Consider the following 21,202-nt stretch of genomic DNA (forward strand, 5'->3'; position numbering starts at 1 on the left):
CAAGAAGAATATGATAATTCCAATCCCAAAGAAAGCAGGTGTTGACAGATGTGAAAATTACCGAACTATCAGTTTAATAAGTCACAGCTGCAAAATACTAACACGAATTCTTTACAGATGAATGGAAAAACTGGTAGAAGCCGACATCGGGGAAGATCAGTTTGGATTCCATAGAAATACTGGAACACGTGAGGCAATACTGACCTTACGACTTATCTTAGAAGAAAGATTAAGGAAAGGCATACCTACGTTTCTAGCATTTGTAGACTTAGAGAAAGCTTTTGACAATGTTGACTGGAACACTCTCTTTCAAATTCTAAAGGTGGCAGGGGTAAAATACAGGGAGCGAAAGGCTATTTACAATTTGTACAGAAACCAGATGGCAGTTATAAGAGTCGAGGGGCATGAAAGGGAAGCAGCAGTTGGGAAGGGGGTGAGACAGGGCTGTAGCCTGTCCCCGATGTTATTCAATCTGTATATTGAGCAAGCAATAAAGGAAACAAAAGGAAAATTTGGAGTAGGTATTAAAATCCGTGGAGAAGAAATAAAAACTTTGAGGTTCGCCGATGACATTGTAATTCTGTCAGAGACAGCAAAGGACTTGGAAGAGCAGTTGAACGGAATGGACAGTGTGTTGAAAGGAGGATATAAGATGAACATCAACAAAAGCAAAACGAGGATAATAGAATGTAGTCAAATTAAGTCGGGTGATGCTGAGGGAATTAGATTAGGAAATGAGACACTTAAACTAGTAAAGGAGTTTTGCTATTTGGGGAGCAAAATAACTGATGATGGTCGAGGTATAGAGGATATAAAATATAGACTGGCAATGGCAAGGAAAGCATTTATGAAGAAGAGAAATTTGTTAACATCGAGTATAAATGTAAGTGTCAGGAAGTCGTTTCTGAAAGTATTTGTATGGAGTGTAGCCATGTATGGAAGTCCAACATGGACGATAAATAGTTTGGACAGAAAGAGAATAGAAGCTTTCGAAATGTGGTGCTACAGAAGAATGCTGAAGATTAGATGGGTGGATCACATAACTAATGAGGAGGTATTGAATGGAATTGGGGAGAAGAGGAGCCTGTGGCACAACTTGACGAGAAGAAGAGACCGGTTGGTAGGACATGTTCTGAGGCATCAAGGGATCACAAATTTAGCATTGGAGGGCAGTGTGGAGGGTAAAAATCGTAGAGGGAGACCAAGAGATGAATACACTAAACAGATTCAGAAGGATGTAGGTTGCAGTAGGTACTGGGAGATGAAGAAACTTGCACAGGATAGGGTAGCATGGAGAGCTGCATCAAACCAGTCTCAGGACTGAAGACCACAACAACAACAACATATTTGAATATTTGACAAACATTACACACAACTAAACAAATGAAATAATAAATTTTATGACATATAATGTATTACGTGAAATCTGTTAATAGATACAATTGGAATTACGGAACTATCAGTGAATTGTCTCTTCGGAGAGTATTTGATTAGAGTATTGAAACAGGAATGTAAACATGGGGTTGTTTTATTTCACCATCAGTTCCGTTTGCTGAAGATACTTCTGTTTTAATTGAAGATGGTGATCCAGAAAAAATTCTGAGCTCCATTGTAAGCCTCAGAAAACTGTTTCCAGTTATCAGAAAACTGTTTCCAGTTAAATGGGTTGAAACTGAACACTGCGAAAGTCCATATGGTACAACCCTTGTAGTACATTTCAAAACCAAACATTCAAAATGTGTGGAACTTAAAATACAACATAACAATCAACTTATGACAGATGTTGACACAGTCAGATTCCTGGGACTAAATATGGGCAATAAATTACACTGTAGAATACACATATTGACTTCCTATCAAACAAACTATGCAGTTTTGCATTTGCAATACAAATTCTAGCAAATTTCGCTAACTTCACTACATGAAAAATTGTGTATCATAGTTGTTTTTAATCTGTTATTAGATATGATAATATTTTCTGGTGAATTTCAAGTAGTGTATCTCGAATACTGAAATTGCAAAAGAAGATTGTCAAATACATGTGTACTGCACAGCAAACAGAATCTTGCCACCCATCATTTTGGAAACTGCAAATCCTAACTGTTCCCTCTATATACATTCACGAAATTATAATCTTCCTACACAACAGATAAAAATTTTATGCTATCCATACACCAGCTGAAATCATATGCAGAGACTCTACAGTATGTGGGGATGGCAATATATAACAAGTTAATGGGTAAAAACATATCTAATGTGAAGCCAGAAATTTTGAAAACGAGGTTACAGGAGATTCTGTGGGAGCAATGCTACTATTCAATAAAAGAATTAATAGAGGATTTCTAATTAAGTGATAGATTTTATTATATGTATACAAAACAAAATTGTATTATTGTATTATTATTATTATTATTATTATTATTATTATTATTATTATGTTGTTGTTTGTTAACATCGGCTGTTTGGTGTTTATGGTGAAATTTTACCACAGATGGTGATGTGTCTCCTGTACCTGAATAAAATGAGTTAGATTATGTACATTATGAGAAAATAAACCAATTTACATCAGCTGTTCCAATCCTCTTGCTGACAGCATCAGAATTTTAGAAGGGGACAAAGATATGGATGTCTTCTGCCAGAACTAATGAGAATGCAAAGAATGCCAAGCAGCTTGCAAATGGATAATCCTACCTACTGTGGTGTGGTGATAGAAGGTATATATGAAAGTTGTAATAGGCCTTTAGAGTGATTCTGTAAATCAGGGGAACCGAAAGCAAAGGATGGCATATTAGCATTCATATCTTATCCTTTTTTTCAAATTGAAATGGATACTGAAATCTACCAAAGAATGCATTAAAGAACAGTTTATTCGAGAAGTGTGGAAGATGAAACAAGAAGAAGAAGAGAAAAAGAAAAGGTTGAATCGTACTATACAATAGGTCTGGAAATGGTAGAGTATTTAAAAAATAATGGCAACAGGTTAGATTCATTGAACAGATATCCAACTGTTAAAAAGCTATTGCTTAAACATGATACTTCTTTATCAATTTCTGCCCCTGCTGAATGGTTATTTTCCCTTTGTGGAATGAAAATGAGGTCACATAGACAGAATACAAAAGATGAAAGATTTGAGCAATTATTGATGTTAGAATCAGTGCACTAAATGGCATGTTAAATGTTCACTAACTAGAGGTATTTTATTTGAAGAAAGATATTCTGAAAATACATATTTTGAATTTTTTATTTAAATACTTTCATTTAAAAACATTTGTATTTACATCTGAAGTGGACAAAATAACCAAGTATTTGCATTTTGAATTTTAAAAAACTTTTAACAAACTATTTTGCTCATCTCTTTTCTACAGAAACTATAAACGTAGGTTGTGTTTCTTTAACCTATCATCCAAGATACCTTATAAGGTCAGTATTGCCTCAGGTATTCTTTCATTCCTTTGAAACCCAATTGATCTTCCTGAGGTTGTCTTCTACCAGTTTTTCCATTCATCTACTGATAATTTGTGTCAGTGTTTTGCAATCATGACTTATTAATGCTAGAATGCCCTACTTCAAACTATCTGCTACAATACCCATTGGAGGTCAGTTGACCTATAAGGTGTTTATTACATTTTAAACTTTCTATTTTGTTAAATATAACTATATTTCTTGCTTATTGTCTTTAATACTGCTTTTGCTAGTTTTTCATGTATAATAATTCCGTGGGCACATTTTTATTTGAACCTGTCATATTTGATTTTTATGTTACACCATACAAAAATAAATGACACTGTATTGAAGGTACATAAAATTGCATACATTTTCAGTGTTTGAGGTTTACATCATGCAACAGTAGGAGATAAATGTTAATATTATAGATTTGCTTAGCTAGTCGCTAATTATATTTTTATCCTGTAACAAAGAAGTAATGTTTTACTTGCCTATCTATATGGAGAACTCTGTGATTCAAAGAATCTCAATTGCACATTTTACATATCCTTTTTCTTAAACACGAACTGCATGCAATTTTTGTACACGTTAAACAATAATCTCTAGTTTTGTTTTTCTTACGCAATCCAGCTTGGTAACTTTTTCATTTATCTCCTTTAGATACTCTGTCTTCTCTTTTGGCAGTCAAAATTGATTGAGTCTGGAGTTGCTGAGGATGAGAATTCATAATTGGTACTACTAATCCTTCTATAGCTTTTATTATAACAGTATATTGAGAAATGATAGAGCCAATTATCAACTTGTACAAGGTGTGGGCATTTATCATAGCCCGATTTAGAATCTTACTGCATAATAGTTCTCCCAGGCTACAGAACATATCTAACTTTAGCACCTTGAGTAGCCAATACTTTATTCCACCTTTATCAGGTTTGAAACTCGTGTTGAGCGTAAGGGCAGTGGAATTTTGTCAGATATAACTGCTTGTTAGCAGTTAGGAATTCATATCATTTGTAACATGCACTCCAGTTATCCATAAACCTTGTATCAGGTTTCAGATGGCAAACAAAACATTCTCTTCTCCTTTACCTTGCTGACAGGTAGCTCTGATGTCAAAGCAAAGAAATCACATGATTTTTAAAAATATGTTTCTTGCCATTGTTTGAGAGGAAAAGGCAGGACCACAGTCACGACTCCACAGATGTCTCATATACAGACTCCATAAAATATGTGCCTCTCGAGCGTACAGTATCATTATAAATGCTGTCAGCTTCTCCAAACTCAAGTTCTACAAATTATCATTGAATATAATGCATGCTTCTGTTTCAGTGTATTTTTTCCACCAGGTGCAACATGTTTTCACTAATGAATAAGTGACAGGCACTAGCTGGGGATTCTGCTCTAATAGCACACTTTGCATGCCCTGTAGATCCAGCAGTCTCTCAAATAAACATTTGCTGAGGCTCTCTTCTTGTTAAGTGCACTGTGCGTCCATGCTGTTCCATCAGTCCTAAGCTATTGGTGCCAATATCTGCTCTCCTTTCAGCATTTTGTACTGTAGCAAAATTTAGATATTATGAGAAAAGTCAATGTAAATAATATAAAAATAAATCTTATACTTTACAGTTGTACTAATTTTAATATTTAACATACCTCTTCGTCTCCTTCTATGATGAATACCAATACTTGCAGTTCACAGACCAATAACAGATCTATCTACAATAAAAATAAATCTTATACTTTACAATTGTACTAATTTTAATATTTAACATACCTCTTCCTCCCCTTCTGTGACGAATACCAGTACTTGAAGTTCACAAATCAATAACAGCTCTATCTACAAAAGTTACACCATCATTGGGCTTGGAAACAAACATCTTGGTTGATCATTACCATCACTGCTTTCTGGTGAATCCTACTTGAATGCTCTGGCAGAATATTTTCATTGCTTGATGGGCGACTTTCATTGTGCTTTCTCTGAAACTCCTCTACTTCAGGTTGAGTTGGAGATATCTGAAGAACTTTTGTAATTTAAGCTTGAGAAAGGTCATGACTGCGATAGTGATCCATTACATTTACCAGTCAAACTGTTAGTGACACCAAACAGATGTACAAAAACAGTTGTGTGAAACATTGTATGAAGTTCATCATTGTTGGCTAACAAATGCATATCTGAGAGAAGCGGTCAGTTGGCCGTCATTGAGAACCAATGATAAATGTGTGATTACGTTAAAGTTTGTAGTTCCAAGGCAGACTAATTAAGGCAAATTGAACTCCCTCTACAACAATTTTAAGTCAAATCACAGGAACAGACTATTTTAAACACTACAGAAATACGAGGGTAATCCCAAAAGTAAGATCTCCTACTTTTTATAAGTACATAGACCTGTTTATTTCTACAATGATTTACATCAGTTTACAGCTTGAACATTTAGCTATTTTTTGACATAATCACCATTTTTGTCAAGGCATTTTTGTAGAAGCTGTGGCAGTTTTTGTATGTCTGTGTCATACAGGCTTGCCGCCATGCTGTTCAGAAAGTTATGAAACTCTTCTTTCACCTCGTCATCAGAGCTGAATCACTTGCCAGCCAAATGTTCTTTAACTTAGAGAACAGGTGATAGTCACTGGGTGCCAAGTCAGGACTATAGGGTGGGTGGGTGACTATGTTCCACTGAAACTGTTGCTGTAGAGCACAGTACCTTGTCGTCCCAGTGGGCATAAAGTTGACCAACAATACCCGTTTCCAATCCCAAAAAACGGTTGTCATGACTTTACCGACAGACTGTGTGTGTTTGAATTTCCATGGCATTGGCAAAGAAGGATGCCGCCACTGGTGTGGTTATTGCTTGGTCTCAGGTGTAAAGTGGTATGATCAAATTTCGTCACCCGTGACAATTGAGTCCAGAAAGTTGTCCTGTCCGGCTGCAAGGCAGTGAAGACATGCGCGGGAATCATCAACTCCTTGCTCCTTGTGGTCCTCAGTCAGCATGCTTGGCACCCATCTTGCGCACACCTTCCAGTAGTTCAATGTTTACGTTGAAATTCTGTGAGCGGTGCTTCGGGAAACCTCAGGAACCAACATGCAGAGATCACCCAGGGTGATCCGCCGATCTTCTTGCATGCTTTGCTCAACCTTCACCACTGTCTCCTCAGAAATTGACGGTCTCCTGCTCCTGTGTTTGTCGTGAATTTTGATCCGACCAGCTGCAAACTCTCTGCACCAGTTATGAACATTTTTGACGTCCATGTACAACTCGCCATACACTTCCGCCAATCGGCAATGGATTTCAATTGGTGCAGTGCCCTTTGCGTTCAAAAACCGAATAACTGCACGCAATTCGCACTTGGCGGTAACATCCAACGGGAGCTCTATTCTCAACGGCTGCCAAACCAGTACTGAGCGCCTCAGCGCGGGGTGCGCATGTTCACACACAGCGTGTGAAGCACTCTTCGTAACAGTGTGACCAACTGCCACAGAGACAGAGTTCTGTACTTATAAAAAATAGGAGACCTTATTTTTGGGATTACCCTCATACCTGTCTTAAAATAAATGGTCAATTTACCTCCTCTAGGCAGTCTAGTGTTACACTGAAAATTTGGTAATATTTACACCTATCAGCACCTAGAATCCAAATTATTACATTCTCCCAAGGACATCAGTAACCCTGAGGAAATGTGGTCTACTTGAGGGCCTCGTTTCGATTTACGTCTCTCAGTGCTCTGTGAAATTCTAATAACATGTTTTCTATCTCACCTTGATCTACTTCTCTTCTCTTTCTATAATATTGGCTTCAAGTTCATTTTTCTTGTATAGCCCCTCTATATATTCCTTTCAGCCTGATTTTTCATTGGAGCTCTTGATATTCACACAGCTGCTTCTCTTTCCTCCAAAGGCCTCTTTAATTTTCCTGTAGGCAGTATATCTATCTTCCCCCAGTGACATATTCTTTTAAATCCTTACATTTGTCCTCCAGCCATTGCTGCTTAGTCATTTTGCACTTTCTTTCAATCTCACTTTTTAGATATTTGTTTCCTCATTCGCTACATTTTTATATTTTCTCTTTTCATTAATCAAACTCAATATCTCTTGTGATATCTAAGGACTGCTACTGGGCTATATCTTTTAATGTATTTGATACTCTGCTGCCTTCACTATTTCATCTTTCAAAGCCACCCATTTGTCTTCTGTTGTATTCCTTTCCCCTGTTTCAGTAAATCGGTGCCCAATGCTCCTTTTGGAAGTCTCAACAACCTATGGTTCTTTTAACTTATGTATGTCACATGTCCTTAATTTCCTACCTTTCTGCAATTTTTCCATTTTAAATCTATAGTTCATTACCAATAAACTATAGCCAGACTCCACATCTTCCCCTGGAAATGTCTTACAATTTAAAATCTTGTTCCAAAATCTTTGTCTTACTACCAGTATGATCAGTCTGAAACCTTTCAGTGTTTCCAGGTCTCTTCCACGTATACATCTTTTTTTTCAATTGTTAAAACAAATATTAGTGAAGATTAAATTGTGCTACGTACAAAGTCCTACCAGGTACCGTCGTCTTTCACTCCTTTCCACCAGTCCGTGTTCTCCCTCTATTTTTGCTTCTCTTCTTTTTCCTACTATTGAATTCCAGTCCCCAATCACAACTAAGTTCTTTTTTGCCTTAACAACCTGAGTAATTTATTTTATCTCATAATACTTTCTTCTGCTTCCTTCATCATCTGCAGTGTTGGCATTTAAACTTGCAGTACTGTTGTGGGTGTTGGACTCATGTCCATCTTGACTAAGTAATGCCTTCATTATGCTGTTCATGTAACTTAATAACATTCCTATTTTCTTATTCATTATTAGACTTACTCCAGTATGACCCCATTTGATTTCGTATTTATATCCTGTACTCACCTAGCAGGAAGTCCTGTTTATCCTGCTACCACACTTCAGTAATTCCCACTATATCTTACTTTAACCTACCCATTTTCTTACGTACCTACCCAGTGAAGGGATCTAAAATTAGATGCTTTGATCTGTATAAAGCCAGTTTCGTTTTTCCTGATGATGACGTCATCCTGGGTAGTCCAAATGGAGGACTAAATTTACCTTCGGAATATTTCACCCCAGATGGTGCCGTCGTCATTTAACCATACCATTGAGCTGTGTGTCCTTGGGAAAAGTGATGGTTATAGTTTACCCTTGCTTCTAGCTGTTTGCAGTACCAGCACAGTAAGTCCATATTGGCTGATGTTAAAAGGCCAGGTCAGTAAATCATTCAGACTGTTAGTCCTGCAACTACTGAAAGGACCACTGCCTCTCTTAATGAACCATGTGCTTCTCTGGCGCCTCCACAGATACCTCTGTGCTGTGCTGTGGTTCCACCTACAGTGCTATTATCTGTATCACTGATGGATGCAAGCCACCCCATCTTGGCAAGATCCATGGTTCAATTGAAAGGGGTGGGGAGGTGTGACATACCAGTGAAGGACCCAATGCAAAGTTATTGCCCAATAGTTTCAATATAGTTGGGGCATTACAATGTTTTTGTTATGTATAGAAAATAAAAGGTCATAAAGTAAATAGAAGGAATGTCTGTCCAGTACTCACAATTGCCTCACAATTTAAATAATGTGTACATAACATGACTGATTCATTAGTCATTAGTCTTCCTCCAGCACATTGTCTACTACCTGCTGCTACAACTTTTCATAAGAGAGAATTTTGGTCTGCTCCACTGTCTTCCGACATGTACTGCTTGTATAGCAAGAGGGGTTACTGGGGCGGGAAGGACATGAAGTTTGAATACATTCCTGTTGAACAGTATACAGATAGAATTGGCCAAAGTGTGTACCATTACTTCTGTGTGTCATTCTCTTCTCCTTCACTTAAGTTTTTTTTTCTATTTTACAATTTCTTAACCAGTGATGAAAGCATGGAGGCAGCATTGGCAGAAATTCGAGATGGGCGCCCTCTTGTTGAGACCGCTGCTGCACACCGCATACCGCGCTCAACTCTGTATGTACGAGCATGCGCCAAAGGAATAGTTCCTACCATGACAAGGCGTGAACATTCCGGAGAAAATGTACAGGCTGCTGTTCGAGCTGTTACAGGTTTGTTTTGTAACAGTAATATATATTTTTATGTTCAAGGCTTGCAACACAAACCAGATTCTGTAACAGTATTTCTCATCATTAATTTTTCACTGTGGAATAGCCCAGAAACTGGGGAAGCACACATAATTACAATGTCTTAATAAAATATGGTATTATTGCAGATGGCCTTTATTAATGATCATAGGTGTCACATTGTAACATTTTGCTGTTTCCCTTTGCACTTTGCCTTATAATGACAATAAGTACACATACGAATTGTATTCCAGTGATCAATATGCTTCATTATATATTAAAGTGAGTTATCACGGCTTATCCTCTTTATCTGGCACTTTTAAACCAAAACAATTAATATGGTACAGACACTATTTTATGATACTTTTTTCTTAAAAGATGTGTCTGTGATCAGGTATGGTATTAATTCCAAAATCAAGTATCTCGTAGGACAGTTGACAAACAGTAGTAGAAATTCTTTTAGGTGTATTAAGGACTCCAATATTGTGTGGTCACACTGAACTTTTTCACTTCAAATGTAAATTAAATGGCTGAATAAATTTTTTGGCAGTAATTTTGTACTCACAGAATTTAATTGTATCACATAGAAAAGTAAGCTTCCTTTGATGTTTTCCCATTAAAAGTTTCATAGTAGAGTAACTGATTTTTATAGTTCACTAGTTGGTTTTAGAACGATTGTATATTATTAATCAGGATGTAGCTTTCCTTCTAAGTGCATGGTGAAGCTTGTTTGGAACTGCTATTTCTGATTGTACCATTATTGCTAAAAGTGATTTTATGAAAATCTTTTTGTTTAAGTACATTAATCCAGTCTTACAAGTGTAAAAACATATGTGCTTTCTTTTATTTTATTTTATTTTTAATACAACAGAGCAAGTAATGAAGTCGAATATTCTTGAGATATACTAAATCTTAAGACAAACAAGGAAAATCCAAGGTAGAATGTAACAATATAATAAAAAGCATAGTTGCTACTCACCATATGGTGAAGATGCTGACTTGCAGGAAGGAACTAAAGGCACTATGAAAATACTGTCGGAATGTTAGCTTTCAGCCAAAAAGGCCTTTGTCGAAAATAGACAACATGCATACACGCAAACGCAACTCACACACATGACCACAGTCTCTGGCAGCTGAGCCAGACTGTGAGCAGCAGGGCATTATGGGAGAGGCAACTGTGTGGGAGTAAGGAGGATGTTGGGGCGGGAGATATAAAGTGCTGTTGGTGTGCAGGGACGAGGTGGAGAGTGGGGCAACTAGGTGCAGTCGGGAGGTTAGATGGAGAGAGGGGGGGGAGGTTAGCGGAAAAGGAGGGAAGTAAAAAGACTGGGTGTGTTGGTGGAATAGAGGGCTTTGTAGTGCTGGAATGGCAACAAGGAAGAGGCTAGATGGGTTAGGACAGGCTCGTCCAAGCTGTGCCCCTGGGGCGCTAGTGCCTGCGATCGCCCGAGGCCAGCGCCCCGGACGAATTCGATGTTGTCACAGTGGCCGAGCAGGGTCGCTTAGCTGACCGTGCGGTCCGCTGCGCCACACCTCACCATCCCGCTGTATGTGCGCTTCGTACTGAAGACAGACCGCCGCGCAACAGCGGTCAAAAGCATTAATACGACACAAAACCGTTTGTCAACAGATGTAAGGCTGGTGGATCGGGATGGTGGTCAACAACAGCAGAAAAAAAGGTGGAGTGGTGCATCCGCTCTATTTAAACCCGACTGGGAAATTAATTTCTTTTGTACTGCTGTCGAAAACCATGCCAAATGTTACGTATGTCATCGGAATCTCATGTATTTAAAAAAGTACTCGACTGAACGGCGCTTTAATACCTGTCACAAAGATCAGTTCGAAAATTTGTCGCAAGAGGTACACCAGTCAAAGCTTGAAGATCTGAAAGAAAATTTCAAGCAGCATTACAGTGAAGTAAGCGTTTCTTACCGCATGACTCTTTATTATTTATAAAGATGACAGATAAAACTATATTTCATAATATGATTCGTCGCTTAACAGTATGCCAGTTATTGAATACCAGGTTGTCAGCAACAAGGAGCATTTCTTCTCAGTTAATTTTTGTGTTTGGGTTGTATTAAATTGCATCACACAGACATAAGAAAGAGTTTCAGTGCGTTATTTTTTGCCACTTTGTGAAAACCAGTCACAAACGCTCTCTCTAACAGAAAAGTGTCATGTTTTTGTGTGTTTATGTTTCGACGGATGGGAAAACATATGTTTTAGTTTGATCTACGTTTTCAAGTAAATAAGTCGCAAATATTCCAATAGATAAACATTTATTTTGCGGCCACATTTCGCTGTCCTTGCTAGCATGTATGACCGCTTTTCAGAGGAATTGGGGAAAAACGCACCTCAAACCAATCTTTTTTTGTTAGTTTTTTATTTGGGTTTCAAAGAATGAAATAATTAATTGTTAAAATGAGAAAAGTGTTTTAAAAACAGGATTGTACAAAATTAACTGTAAGGCTTCTTTTTTTTTGCCTTGTTAGAAGGAGGGAACAGGTGCACAAAGTTTGCGCGCAAGTTACAAATACTCGCTGAGAAATATGGAAGCAGGGAAACCCTTTCCGGCTAGGAATCTCTTAAAGGATTGCCAGGTCGACTTGGCGGCTTGTATTTGTCCAGCAGACAAAATTTGAGAAAAATAGCTCTTTTGCCTCAAACTGTTGCTCGTCGAGTCGAACACCACCAAAGTTCTCTCAATGTTTGGTTCCACGTATATCCCCGAGCACTTTTCTTCCCTTTTAAAGCTTGCTAAAACTAAGAACCATTCACTACTTAGCGATAAAAATTTGACTAATTCTTTGAGGTTAGCAGTCTCAAGGAGCATTGTACCAAACCCAGACAAAATCATTTCCTCAGAACAGAAAAACGTGTAAAATGTTAATAGTGTATTCAACAATGTTGACTGTAAGGATTAAAGGACTTTATTACATTAATTCTATTTTTTAAATAAGTTTTCAAACTTTGTCAATCAAAATAGCAAACTAACTATCCGATTTGTAGACTCTGAAAAGAGACACATAAAACTAAAGCACCAAGTACAACAAAAAATATTTACTTGTAACTAGTAACAGGATAACGGAAAGAATGAGGCTGTATATCCCTTACGTAAAATTATATCTGAAATGGAACATTTATGACACTAGTTCATTTAAGAAATCTTTCAGAAGCCCCCTACTGTAGATATGACGAGTATGCATGCACAATACTAATAGAATCAACATGTCGGTCAGAAAACTACTAAATTGTTCTTCGATTCTTGTTTCGGATATTGTTTTCTAAAGCTTTGCGCAGTAACTCTTCCACACGAACACTAACTGTTACCAAAACAGTAAATGGTTTGCTTGTTTTACCGCTCATCGACCACTTTTACAGAGCTGCCATTCCTCTGTTATTTTGTTCACGTTCGATCTGATCACGGGACAGTCAAGCGCAGAGCAGTGCCGTGCCGTCTCACTCGCTCTGCAGCTGTCTCTCTTCTCCTATGCCGACACTAGCGACACACAGTCGCGGATGGGGCGTTGAACTACACCGTCTTGCGCCTGCGGGGCGCGGGCGCGCCCTCCAGGCGCATTTCTTGGATGAGCCTGGGTTAGGACAATGACTAACGAAGAGTTGAGGCCAGAAAATTTGTGGGAACATAGGATATAGAGCAGGGAGAGTTCCCACCTGCACATTTCTGAAAATATGGTGTTGGCAGGAAGGATCCAGATGGCACAGACTGTGAAGCAATCACTGAAATGAAGGATGTGTTGGGCCTAGTGCTCAGCAACGGGGTGGTCCAGTTGTTTCTTTGCCACAGTTTATCAGTTTGTTGGTTGTCATGCCCATGTAGAAGTAGCACAGTGGATGCAACTTAGCTTGTAAATCATGTGACTGGTTTCACAGGTAGCTCTGCCTGTGATGGGATAGGTGATGCTTGTAACTGGACTGGAGTAGGTGGTGGTGGGATGATGTATGGGACAGGTCTTGCATTTAGAGCTGTTACAGGGATATGAACCATGAGGCAAGGGAACGATGGAGTACGCTGTGGGAGGAGTGGGAAGGATAGTGGATAGGACATATCTCATTTCAGGGCATGACGAGAGGTAGTCAAAACCCTGGCAGAGAATGTAATTCAGTTGCTCCTGTACTGGGTGGTACTGAGTCATGAGGGGAATGCTCCTCTGTGGCTGGGCAGTGGTGCTTTGGGAGGTGGTGGATGACTTAAAAGATAAGGCACGGGAGATCTGTTTTTGTACAAGGTGGGAGGGTAACTATAATCTGCAAAGCCCTGAGTGAAACCCGCAGTATATTTTGAGAGTTACCACTGGTCGATACAGATGTGATGGCCACGGATGGCTAAGCTCTATGGAAGGAACTTCTTAGTATTGAATGGTTTGCAGCTGTTAAGGTGGAGGTATTGCTGATGGTTGGTAGGTTCGAATTGGACAGAGTGTCTGATATAACCATCTTTGAGGTAGAGGTCAACATTGAGGAAGGTGCCTTGATAGGATGAGTAGGTCTAGGTAAAGCAAAGGGGGGGGGGGGGGGGAAGTGTTGAGGTTCTGGAGGAATTTGGATAAGGTGTCCTCACCGTTGATCCAAATCATGAAGATGTCATCACTGAATCTGAACCAGGTGAGGAGTTTGAGATTCTGAGTGTTTAGGAAGGATTCCTCTCGGTGGTCCATGAATAAGTTGGCATGTGGGTGCCCATAGCTGTATCCCAGATTTGTTTGTAGGCAATGACTTCAAAGGAGAAGTAATTGTGGGTGAGAATATAGCTGGTCTTGGTGACTAGGAAGGAGGCAGTTGGTTTGGAAGCTGTCACGTACTGGGAAGGGTTGTGTTCGATAACGATAAGGCCATGGACATTAGGGATGTTAGTGTAAAGGGAGGTGGCATCAATAGTGATGAGCAGGGCACCGTGTGTTAAAGGAATAGGAACTCTGGAGAGTCGATGATGAAAATGGTTGGTATCTTTTACATAGTGGGATATATTTTGGGTAATAGGCTGAAGGTGTTTTTCTACAAGAGCTGAGATTCTTTCTGTGGGGGCATAGTAACCGGCCACAGTGGGGTGCCCTGGATGGTTGGATTTATGGACTTCAGGAAGCATGTAGAAAGTAGCATTGTGGGGAATGGTAGGGTAGAGGAGAGAGGTGGGCTTTGGCGAGAGGTTCTGGGAGAGACTGGAGATCATACTAGATTTCTGGAATGGGCTCACTGTGGCAGGGTTTGTAAGTGGATGAATCTGACTGGTAATCCTTTCAGTTCAAAACAACAGTAGTGGGGCACATAGAGACAATTTCATTTCATTGACACAGTGTAAGTTTATTTCAATAAAATATACAGGACATGTGAAACTGAGCTTTCAGCCAAATTGACCTTTCTCCTGTCTCAATAAACCTTTCCCTCCATTTTAAAAATAAATGAAACATACATGCTGAGCCCTTCCAACTTGCATACTAACCCAAAATAAAGATTTCAATTTCAGTTGAAAGATCGTAACTACTATCTTTCTCTCAAAGACAAAGTTTTCTCCGTTAACGTTGGTCAAATATAGAATTGAAAATGACATTAGTTACTTTGCTGTTTGTTACATATGCACAACTTTTTCCAGTTACATATTGATTTATTCACTCACTTATTGGTCAGCCCCTTTTGTTACCTACCTTCATTTCTCTCTATCCATTGCTTTTATTATCAAATTCATGATTCCCATAGCTTTGAGCTCCTTTTCCGTATCTTCAAGTCACCTTTTCCTAGTTCTTCCTTTTCTCATTCTCACGTTGGGCTTTCCTGTAGTCACTTTCTTAACACACTGATTTTCATTCTCTGTACATGACCAGCCCATATTATCCTTCCTTGCTTGAGTTTCATTACAATATTCATCTGACCAAAAAGTGTCTACAGTTCTGCATTTGTCCTTATTCTCCTGATTTCTTCCTCTCTGACTGCCCCAAATATCTTTATCAGTATCATCCTTTCCCATCTTTACAACCAGTGTTTTTCCTTTGTAGTCATCACCCAGCATTCTGATCCATACAGTACTATAGATCTTAATACAGTGAAATATATTTTGATTTTTGTATTCCTACTAAAATTTCTGGAGTTCAAGATATTCTGCAAGGAATAATAGCATCAGTTTCCACTTGCTATCCCTTTTAGAATTTCTGCTGCTGTCCTATTGTTACCAAACTTAGATAAGCTCTTCCACTCTGTAATATTCGTTCCCATTTATTTCTGTTGAAGTCTCTCCTCTATCCTTACCAAAATCTCTCATCACCATGTACTTCGTTTTGTTTTTATTCTCTTCCTTCCACGCTGCTCCTTCAATGCAGCTTAATTATCCTTCAAATCTCTGATATTCCTTGCAGTTAATGCTACATCATCAGTGTATATCACCACCTAGATCTGCTAGTTAAAAATTGTTCCCCTGTGGGTTTATTGGCATTTACCACAGTGCCTTCTCTATTGCTAAGTAGAAGAGTACACCAGAGATCACATCTCCCTGCCACAGCCACCTCTCTACACGAATCTCTTCTGACAACACTTTTTCTATTATGACTTTGCGAGCCATTTCTTCCATTGCCATTTCTGCCAACTCAATTCTAAAATCTTTAATAATTTGGAGAACCTTATTCACATCTAGATCACCATATATTTATTTAAATTCAATGTACAGCTGATGAAGTTTTTTGTCATATTCATAAAATTTCTCTAGCACTTTCTTCAAGAAAAGTATGTGGTCCATTGGGGATATATTGCTCCTAAATCCAGCCATATAATCTCCAGGTATCCTTTCCACATGGCATTCTAATCCAGAGGGCAAAATCTTTCTAAACACCTTATATGTTGTACTCAAGAGACTGAACTTGTAACTTCTGCACTCTAACTTAACAACTTTCTTATATAAAGGGCAGATCATACCCAGGAGACAATTCTTAGGCATTTTTTCTTTTATGCATATTTTGTTTAGATTCATTAACATTTCATTACCACCAGTCTCCATCTTCTTTCCCTTAAATTTTAATGTGTGCCATCTTCTCCTGTTGCCTTATTATTCATTGAGTTTTTAATTGCATTCTTCACTTCTTCGAAGTCTAGTGGTTCGTCTTTCTGCTCTTCTGCTTGTAATTCTAAATTCAATTCCAAATCCAGTTGCGCCTCCTCCTCATTCAAGACTTCTCCCTTTCCATTGAGTAACTCAGTAAAATACTCTTGCCATCTTCCAAAAGTTTTGCTTTTATCTCCAATTATATTTCCATCTTTATCCTTATGGAAGACAGTTCTTGGCTGGAACGCTGTCCTCACTTCACTGGGTCTTTCATAGAACTTTCGTATCTCATTATCATTCTTCATTTGACACAGCTGCACTGTCTTCTTCTTTCATACTTCCTTTTCTTTGCCTTTGCATAACTTATCTGCTCTTTCCCTCTTCTCTCTATACTTTTCCATTGCTAGTCTTGTTTTCTGTTGCAGCATTCTTTGCCTCACTTCACTTCTCTTCTGGATACCAGTAAGCACTCCCATTAAACCATTTAAATGTTCTTTTATGTTCTTCCCTCCCCAGTATTTCCTGTGCTGCTACACTGGTGCTTGTTGTCAATATTTCCCATTTAGTTTCCACATCCCCTTCTTTCCATGTGTTGCTTCTTGCTTTAAAAATCTCTTTCAATATCTTTTTTGTATTCATCTTGCATTTCTTTAATTTGGAGTCCTTGCTTATTGTGTTCCACTTTTCTCCTACCCTTTTTCTTACCAGATGTATCTTCTGTCTATATCTGACTCACACTAGTTAATGGTCTGTGTCTCCATCTTCCCTTTTCCAACTACTAATTTCCATAACGACTGTTGCATGCCATTTCACTGTAATTACCTGGTCTGTTTCATTTCTTGTAACTCTGTCTGGCAATTCCCAAATGCACTTCTTACCCTCTTTCCTTGGATGCCATCCCAGTGGCAGAGTGTATCAACCAGAGTTCATTATCATTACTGACTTCGTGCAGGCGCTCTTTCCCTGGTATGTTTCTGTACACTTTGTCTTTCCCATTTTTGCATTGGACTGTAAGGCCTCTTTTTCTCATCATTCCTTTGGGCTGAACTGATTTACTCCTCCAGTTTGGAGTAAAATGCATCCTTTTCCTCATCATCTGCATCCTTTGTGGGGGTGTAGGCACACATCATCGTAACATTAAAAAATTTTGCCCTAAATCTCAAAGAAAAAAACCTATCACTAATTGCTGTGAAACTACATTTGCCCTCATTGACCTGTGTATTATGAATCCGGTACCATGATGGCATATATCCCCTGTATTATAGATCAGCATATGTTACCCTGATGCTATTGTTCCCTGTCCTTTTCAACAAATTTCTTGTAGTGCCACTATTTTTACTGTATACTTATCCATTTCTTGCTGTTTTCCAGGTATCCTAAGTGTCTTCACGTTCCAGGTGGCTATCATAATATGCATTTTCCTTTTCGTTGACCTTTTTCCTTGCTGGATTGACATCCTATAATCAGTATCCTTCTAAGGCCAATGTATGGTATCTGCAACAATTCCATTGTACTGTATGGGTTGGGGTTTTTACCCCCAGGCCCAACCCCCAGTCTAGAGGACCAGGATATTCCCTTGGGGTTTACTCCCTTGAGAGATATGGCTTCCCTATGCCTACAGAGCCCCCCTCCCCAATCTCCCCCCTCCACCATGTGAGATACAGTTTCTCTGGCTGTTGAGACTTATCCGTCTCAGATGACCCTACCAGTAGCTTAGCTATACTACTGCTGGTATAGCCTTTGATTTTGTTGGAGCAAGAAAACCATCCTTCCCAGCACTGAATGTGCCTTTGGTATGGCTGAGTCTCATGGGAGGAAGCCAGTTATGTCTCTCAACACAAAAACATCCTTCGGCTTGGTACTACTATTAAAAAAATTAATAAAAGACAAGTAATATTGATTTCTTTTGAGCACATTATAATCTATATCTACATTTATATTCTGCAGATGTCTGCGAAGTGCATGGCAGAGGGTACTGAGGATTGTACAACATGTTGCGATTTCTTCCTGTTCCAGTCACATACGGAGTGTGTGAAGAATCACTACGTAAATGCCTCCGTGGACACTGCAGACAGTTTAATCTTGACTTAACTGCCCATCTGGGAGGAATATATAGGATGCTGAAGAATATCTCCAAATTGTTCATTGCCGGTATTTATAAGCACTCTCTTTCATGGACTGAAATCGTCATTAACAAAGCACAAATTTTCATTCAGGTCTTCAAACTGGTGCAAAGATGACAACTTCCTTTAAATGATCAGAAATGGAAAACAGTACGTTTCACAATATCATGTGAACTACAATTTAAACCAGTCAAGTCATACAAATACCCTGTTATTATATTTTGTAGGGCTATGAAATGGAACAAGCAGTGGGTTGTCAACTCTGTTCTTGGCAGTAGTTTAGCGGTGGCCATTCCTCATGCTGGACAGCTGGTTGGTAGCCACACCAACGTAAAAAGCTGTGCGGTTCTTGCAGCAGGATTGGTATATGATATAGCTGCTTTCAGGTCCAGTCTCCAATATAATCCTGGACTGAAAAAACTATTCCATACTGAAACAAATATTCCATATCCTTCATCAGGGTTTTGATTCTCTCTCATCATGCCCTAAAATTAGGGACTTCTAGTCAAGTTCCTTCCCAACCTTCCTAAAGTGGTGTTTCATTACACACCCAAAATACGCAATATTCTAGTCCATCCCTGTGCCACTCCCACTCCTAACTCCTCACCCTGCACTTCCTACTCCAGTCCTACCTCCTCAGAGGCCAGGCCATTTTTGAAAGCAGCCATGCCATATACCAACTCTGCTACAAACACAGCTTTTTATGTTTGTATTGCTATCAACCAACTGTCCATCAGTATTAATTGACATTGTCAAACTCTTCCCAAGAACAAAGTTGACCATCTTTCGGCACAATATGCAGTTGAGCACAAATGCTCGATTTCAGTGGCTGTTTCACAACCTGAGCCATCTGAATCCTTTCCTTTACCTACAACCAGCTTATCTGAACTTCACAGATAAAAATTAGCCTTACAACACATTCTTCACTGTCTCCATACCCATCACTCAACGATTTCTCTTTCCTCATATAGTCACTCCCTCCCAGTTCACATCCCTATATGACCTTCAGCATGTGCCGCTCCTCACTGGCTCCAGCAACAATCCTTCACATGCCGAGCCTGTTTACTTGCCATCGCTGCATCTCCGAATTGTTAGACTGCAAAGCAGCTGCTTCCCTTTGAGCTTCTAGGAAACCATCCCCAACCCCTCAACCTGCTTCTCTATCCCTCTACCTGCCCCACCTGACACAACTCGGAATAAAATCCTGTTCATCTGCCAAAATGCTGCACTGTCACTGTATGTCCACCCAGCGCCATGTAAGGGCATAAGTGTGCATGTGTTTGCTTATGAGTGTGCACGCGCGCGTGTGTGTGTGTGTGTGTGTGTGTGTGTGTGTGTGTGTGTGTCTAGCTAGCTTGAAAAAGGATTACTCTGAAAACTAACAGGTTTTCTGTGTATCTAGCTAGCTTGAAAAAGGATTACTCTGAAAACTAACAGGTTTTCTTTCTTTGGGTGTGGGCCTATCAAAAACTGAACAGTACTACTTTTCAGTGAGTGGTCTCTTATAAGCCAAAAGTGTGAGTTTTAGGTCAAGGGAAAGGTATTTTGATATGTAAATGTAACTATAAAGAGAATAAGATTTCTCACTCACCAATATGGTGCTTCTGTTTTTCATAGCGTGATTGTAATTGAGTTTCTCAGTCATACTTTTTCTGAGTTATTTGAAGAACTTAGTCTTCCATATTAATGACTGAAACATTTTATTATTTAGATATTTTTCTTTTAAAAAGTTCTGGCTAGGTAATGACACATTCTGTGACTAGTGTTTTAGATACAGTAGTCCAGCAGAATAAAAATTTTAAAAAATGTTATTACTTTAAAACTGTGAGGGACATCCTAGACAAGTTCCTTCCCAACCTTCCTAAATTGGTGTTTCCCTGCCCAACCAACCTACGCAATATTCTAGTCCGTCCCTGTGTAGTTGCTTGAACTAGTTTGGCAAAAAGTATTTTGTTCAGTCATAAACCACAAGAAATCGAAAAATGGAATAGTTGTCAATAAATTCCTCTTTATTTCCTGTTTACTCGCACTTTCTCTCCTTTTACTTTTCATTTAATTTAATTTTATTACATTTTTGTCCATTATTCTGTACAAACCTTTTAATATGCAGAAATACACCCACCACCAATTACTGTTTTTTTTTGTCAGGTGCTACCCGTAGTTACCTATTGTGCACTATAGTGGTTGTGTGGTGGTAGGTATTGTGGTTGTGAGGTATAATTGTTTGACATGGTCGCCATCACAACATGGTGGTAATTCTGTCTCTTTCACATCAGGGTGTTCTGCGAGGAATACAAAATTCAAGATAGTTCTATAATGTTCTTGAGCTTTCTAGGATACAACATGGAAATGTCACATACTACTTTGATCTGCACTCCGACTAGATCATCTCAACCGATGAGTCGTGCAACATAGCAAAAACGGAGCAACAACTTGTCTGAAAAGTGTATCTATCTGTAGAGAGAAACTG

General features: G+C 38.9%; 1 protein-coding gene across 3 annotated transcripts in view; it reads left to right on the plus strand.

Moving 5' to 3' along the window:
* LOC126187564 (protein bric-a-brac 2-like) overlaps positions 1–21,202 on the plus strand; it is a 127,581-nt gene that overhangs the window by 47,300 nt on the left and 59,079 nt on the right. For all 3 annotated transcript variants that reach the window (XR_007537757.1, XM_049928720.1, XM_049928721.1), the window contains exon 5: positions 9,356–9,543. Coding sequence is in view for 2 of the 3 variants with exons in the window: in XM_049928720.1 (XP_049784677.1) it covers positions 9,356–9,543 (188 nt within the window). In the remaining variant the exon portion in view is untranslated. The remainder of the gene's footprint in view (positions 1–9,355; positions 9,544–21,202) is intronic.

This window comes from Schistocerca cancellata, chromosome 5, assembly GCF_023864275.1.
Source record: "Schistocerca cancellata isolate TAMUIC-IGC-003103 chromosome 5, iqSchCanc2.1, whole genome shotgun sequence".
NCBI lineage: Eukaryota > Metazoa > Arthropoda > Insecta > Orthoptera > Acrididae > Schistocerca > Schistocerca cancellata.